Consider the following 6,020-nt stretch of genomic DNA (forward strand, 5'->3'; position numbering starts at 1 on the left):
TTTACTAAATAATTTAACAAGATTATCTGAACAAGGCCTTGATTAATTTTTTATTTTGTAAAAAAATGTCTTTTATTTTACTACATTTAGACCAAAATTTATTTTATTAGTACAATTTAATTTGAAGTTATTTTCTATTTAAATGTTTTGATTGGACATTTGATGGGCTTCAAAGGCCTTAAATGTTGTTGAACATATTTTGGGCTAGTTCAATGTAAGTAGAAGGCTTAATTCAATAAATTCATAATTGGGCTTGACTATATTGTCCATTTAGCAGTGTGCCCGATATTACAATTCAATTCAAATTTAACTTAAAACATTATTGGTAGTAACAACATTAATCTTTAATTTTTAATTTAAGCAACATTTGGTTAAATGAGAGGAAACCATTTTGACCTAGATCTTTATGATGAAAATATAATTTTTCTTTATCAAACAAAAATTATAAATAATTTTTCATTCTAATTTAGAAAGTTAATTGTCACCCAAATTATGATATTTACTTCTAACTTAAAACGTTTTATAACGTTTTATGTAAAAATTGATTTCGTAACTGGGTAAAAAACAAAGAAAAATTATAAGAATGACATTGGATGGCTTGCAAAAAAACTATTTTACATTTCAAAAATACCAACAAGAACATTCACTATCCTAATATCTTAGTAAGTTTTGCATTAATACAAATCTTTTTTAAGTTGAAAAAAATTAAAAAAATAGAATAACAACACAATGAACAAAATTTAAAATGAGTAAGGATAGAGAGCAGAGAATTTAGTGTCGTAAATGGTATCGAGAATGACGTGGTAACACGTGATTGGACTAAGAAATCACGTATTGGCACATCAATCCCGACACCATTAATGACACAAAATTCTCGTTCTCTATCATTACTCATTAAAAATATATATATATGCATGAAAACAAGGTATATCGTAACCTCCAAATTGAAATTAGTTCCTACAATATTTTAATTTTTATTTGATTATTTCAATACATAATTATAATATCCAACATGAAGAATGCCACAAAATAATAAGGATGGAAATTTGTTAGTCCAACTTATTGTGGACAATAATTTTATTACTCTCTAGCACAAATTTATGAGTTCTTAAAAGAATATTCCAATCAAATTCTAATTCGAAGTACTTTCTTCTTACTTTTGAATCATTCTCCAATTTGCTATCATAAATTCAAATTATTAACTTCAATCCAATATTCCAATTCCCATTTTTTTAGGGTGATAAGGACATGTATGACCATGCATTTTCAATTAAAGTTGAAGGAATTAGATTTAATGTGACCACATTTTGTAGAATCAAATGCTCTGTTTTTTGTACCATTTCTCTAATAAAGCCAATTCTTGCCCGCTCCAATGAAAGAGATTACTCTTCACCATCCCTCTCATATATCGTTTTCTCATATATATAATTTTTCTATTAATTAAAACTCTATCACTTTATCATTTATTCAAATAAATAAATAAATTGAATAAATAACTCTCAAGGTGGGCTTTACAAAAGGCAAGGAGAATGGATAAGATGTAAATAAATAAATAATTATTCCTCATTTGTTGTCGAACAAAACGCAATTAAATGAAAAATATATATATATATTTTTAGATAAGTTAAGTTAAAAGAATAAACATTTCATTTTTGATTATCTATGTAGATGACTCATTTTCATAAAAGTTTTATTAAAGTTTAATGAATTGAATGTGACAATATTTAATATTTAATTGAATGGACTTGTTGAACATGTGACTAGATCAATTATATAGGTTAAATTATTAGATGTCATAAAATAAAAATTATTGTCAAAAAAGCCAAACACATCCTTAAATGAATCCTTACCTCTTACTACCTAAATTTAGGACTCATATCATAGGGTGGTACAAAAAAAAATTACTGCCCCTCATCAATTCTTTTTTTCTAAAAAGATGAGCTTGTTCAGAAAATAAACTTTAATTTACTTTTCCAAAACCCTAAAAAAAGTACAAAATATCATCAAGTGCTTGTGAAAGAAAAAATTGTTGAAAAAAAAATATATATTTGAATTTTATTGGTGAATTATTATAACATATTTTTGTAAAAAAAATTAAATATATTTTAATATTTTATACATCAAATCAAACTAGCTCGAATAATCATGTTTGTCTTTCTTTGATTTCTTCTTCTCTTTACTCTATAAAAGTTACATAAATTTCAAAGATCTTAAAAGTAGATAAAAGAAACAGTCTTTTTTCTCTCTTTTTTTTCTTTCACTCTTTTCAACTCCCCCACTCATTTGAAAGTTTTGAATCAATCCAAATATGTTCATAATTTAGTGAATCTTGATTTAGATTATCACGGGCATGTTTTGATTGATGTACATTATTACTATTCTTTCTAAATAATTCATCATTCTTGTTTCTTTAATATCAAATTGTATATTATATTGAAAACAAAGATTATTCATATTAAAAAAAATTATTAACCAATCAAATTTAAAATAATTATTAATGTGTCGCGTTTAACACTTAAAACGTCTTAAATTGAAAACATAAAAAAAAAATGATTAATATGAATGATACATCCGCTAAAAAGTAAACTTCAAAATTTTAAAAAACTCATATAATGTTATATAAATTATAACCCTTTACACTAAAAATAATAATAAATATGAGTTTTTAAACACAAAAATAAAAATAGAGAGCATTATAGAAAACAAATTATTAACAAAATTACATACATTTATACTAAATCAAAATATATGTTCTTGAAATATTAACTCTAAAACAAAACAAAACAAAAAATATTTGTATTATTCTTTTAAAATTATGTATTTGTCTTTTAGCTCTTTGTTTGAAAAAACATAGATTCGGAAGTAGATTTGTTTTGAAGAAAAAAAAACAATTATAAAATATTTTGAAAATATATATATATTTTTTTATCAAATATCTCATTCTTATCCAACTATATTCTAGATTATATGTTTTCAAACCAAGTCATTTAATTTATTTGAAAAATAAGCCATTTTAAAATTTGTTGAATGTGTATGATGAATAATAAAAAAAAGATGACATTTTGTTGTTTTCTATTGTTTGGATTTATCTTATTAAATATACTTAGCTTGCTTTGACCAAACCCAATTAATACATATCTCCTTAATTTAATCATAAGTATTATTATTAATTTCTACTTTATATTTTATTCACCATACAAATAACAAAAGGGTGCTTTATTAATTAATAATTATAACCCATAACTTCTTTGATTAAACTTTACTAAATAAAATGTCATTAAGCCAATGTTAACAGATAGAAAACAAGAACAAAGCAAATAAGACATCATTAAGAACCCTAAAATTGCATACTACTTAACACCGATCAGAAAACAGAGCTTCCCAAATATCAGTGTAAACTTCAACAATAACTCTATGATGACGGCTAGAATTCAAATCAAGAAACATCTGTAAAAGATTCTCAAGATCATTCTCAGCAAATATCTGTTTTTCCACAATCATTTCCACCATTGAATTTCTGAAATCGCTGTATGGATCGCGCGATCTCTTCGCCACCGCCGTACTTTCTTTCAGTTTCATATTCCCCTTCGCCGGCGCCGGCGCCGCCTTCCTCCTCCTCCTCCGGTGACTTCCAATTCCTCTCCTGTTTTCTGAAGAATCAGACGACAGAGATTTCGATGAGAACAGTGTTGTACGATCATCTTCTTCATCCTCATCATCACTGCTGAAGAATTCATAGTATGAATCAAATGTTTCTTTCTTTCTTAGACGGGTAGGTTTCCTTTTGCGATTCATGACTTTTTTGCGGTAAAAGATTCTGTCTTTCGATGAAGAACAGTTTTGATCAACGGTTTCCACAACTTTTGACCATTTTTTCTGATGGGTTAATGGGAAAGGTTTGGGTTTTGGAGAAATGGGTTCGAATAACTGACGATGTCGTCGGTGATGAACGACGGTGGGTGGCGGCGGAGGCGGCGGTGGGCGTTGAACGACGTCGGTTATGTTTTTGGATTTACAAGATCCGAATGATGAACTGAACATTCGAAAGATTCGAAGCTTGAGTTTGCTCTGGTTTTTGTTATCCATGGCGGCTTGAGAGAGAAAGTAAGAAATAGATGAAGGTGGCGGTTGATGATACTGGATATATATATAAAAACAGAACAAATTATTTTGAAACACATATTTTGATTTTTTTGAAAATATTTTTTCATTTTTTAAATATTTTTTTAAAAATGTAATAAATGATATCAATTATTTAATATTATAATTATACAGAAAGTTACTTTAACTCAAAGGGGCTTGACTTTTTTTAACTTGATAACTATAAAATGACTGGGTATTCAGATTTGATTACAATTTTCAAAATATAATATTAAAATATGTATTATAGAGATCAAATGAATTTTAAAAAAGGAACTTTAAAAAATAAAATAAATTTTGTAATTTACTTTTTACCTACTTTAATTTTTAATTCAATTATATTTAATACAAATATTACTATTATTATTTAAATAATTATAATTATGATGGTATAGTTATAATAAAATAACACTTTTAAAAAATCTTAGTTTGAACAGTAACTCACTTGAATTTAAATAATTTAGTATTATAATTTTATAATTATAATTGTTTTAAGTGTAGAAAATTATCACATTCCACAATTGTACAAAATTAAACTTAAATTGTTTTATATGAATAAAAATTGAGATTAGTGATCAACACTTAAATTATTTTAGATGAAATATAAACGTAAATTGAGTTATAAGAGAATAAAACTTACAAATTCAATTTATATTTTAAGACAAATTATGTAGTCAACTAGTCCTCTCTTTATCACCCGTAAATAAAATTATATTATAAAATGTTTGATTCAACTTAATCTCAACTAATTGAGTTATTGAGGCTCTTGTTTATATTATCTCAGTTTATTTATTATAATATTATTTAATAATTAATATTATATATATAATATTATATATATTTATTAATTTAATTTTAAATATTAATAAATGATTTAAATTAAAAAATATTATATTTGAAAATAAATTATATTAAATTTTATAAATTTTTATTAATATATAATTTTAAATTTTAATAAATGATTTTAATTAAAAAATAATATATTTTAAAATAAATTATATGAATATATTAATTTTTATAAATATATAAATATTTAATATAGATATGATATAATATATATATATATATTATATATATAAATATTTAATAATATTTTAAAAATCTAATCTTATCTCTCTTATTTGAAAATTCTTATTTTTTATTTCATTTTTATTTTCTTGTTTTAAAAAAGTATTTAGATAATGTAAGTTATCCTAGTCAATAGATATAAGGTAAGTTATCATAGTCAATAAAGAAAATTAATTTGTTATTATTATATATTTTCACATTTTCAAATTTATACTTTTAAATTCAATCTTTCAATTGTTAATTCATTATTTGTCTCTCTTATTATTTTTTTATCTTCATTCATTTCGGCCAAGGTTGATTCATCCTACTCGTATTCAATACATTTTTAGATAATTAATTAATGTTATTTTGATTTTCAAAACTATAATATTAAATTAAAATAATTATAATATATTTATATTTCATATATTTTATTTAATTATTTTATATATTAAGATACATATTTATAAATAATAAATAAAAATATATTTAAATATTGTTTATTATTATAATAAATTTATATAAATATATAAAAATATTAAAAATAAATAGAATAAATGAGAGATAATAAATAAAATGATTAAAAGAAATTAAATAAATGAGAAAATGAATAAAATAATTAGAAAAAATGAAATAGATAAGAATGAATGAATAAAAAATATTTAAAAGTGATAAAGAGAAGGAAAAAATGTTAAGGTTATAAGTTTAAACGTTGAGGAGTTGAGGAGTATGTAGAAAGATGAATTTAAAAAAAGGTATTTGATTATAATTTGTTGATTGAACTTATTACGCAAAATTATTGTAACAACTTATGTAAACGTCTAAATAGTAAA

At 23.1% G+C, this 6,020-nt stretch overlaps 1 protein-coding gene across 1 annotated transcript; it reads right to left on the reverse strand.

Annotated features, from left to right (window-relative positions):
* Nucleotides 1-3,252: 3,252 nt before the first annotated feature.
* On the reverse strand, nt 3,253-4,106 carry LOC124942659 (transcription repressor OFP8-like). The gene has a single exon (XM_047483204.1). It carries the CDS (start codon nt 4,084-4,086, stop codon nt 3,355-3,357), a length of 732 nt encoding a protein of 243 aa, XP_047339160.1. The 5' UTR covers nt 4,087-4,106; the 3' UTR covers nt 3,253-3,354.
* Nucleotides 4,107-6,020: the final 1,914 nt, after the last annotated feature.

The sequence above is a fragment of the Impatiens glandulifera genome, chromosome 6, assembly GCF_907164915.1.
Source record: "Impatiens glandulifera chromosome 6, dImpGla2.1, whole genome shotgun sequence".
Taxonomy (NCBI): domain Eukaryota; kingdom Viridiplantae; phylum Streptophyta; class Magnoliopsida; order Ericales; family Balsaminaceae; genus Impatiens; species Impatiens glandulifera.

What these genes read in the sequence shown, in the direction of transcription:
- LOC124942659 (XM_047483204.1), bottom strand. Translation starts at nt 4,086, where the DNA reads ATGGATAACAAAAACCAGAGCAAACTCAAGCTTCGAATCTTTCGAATG.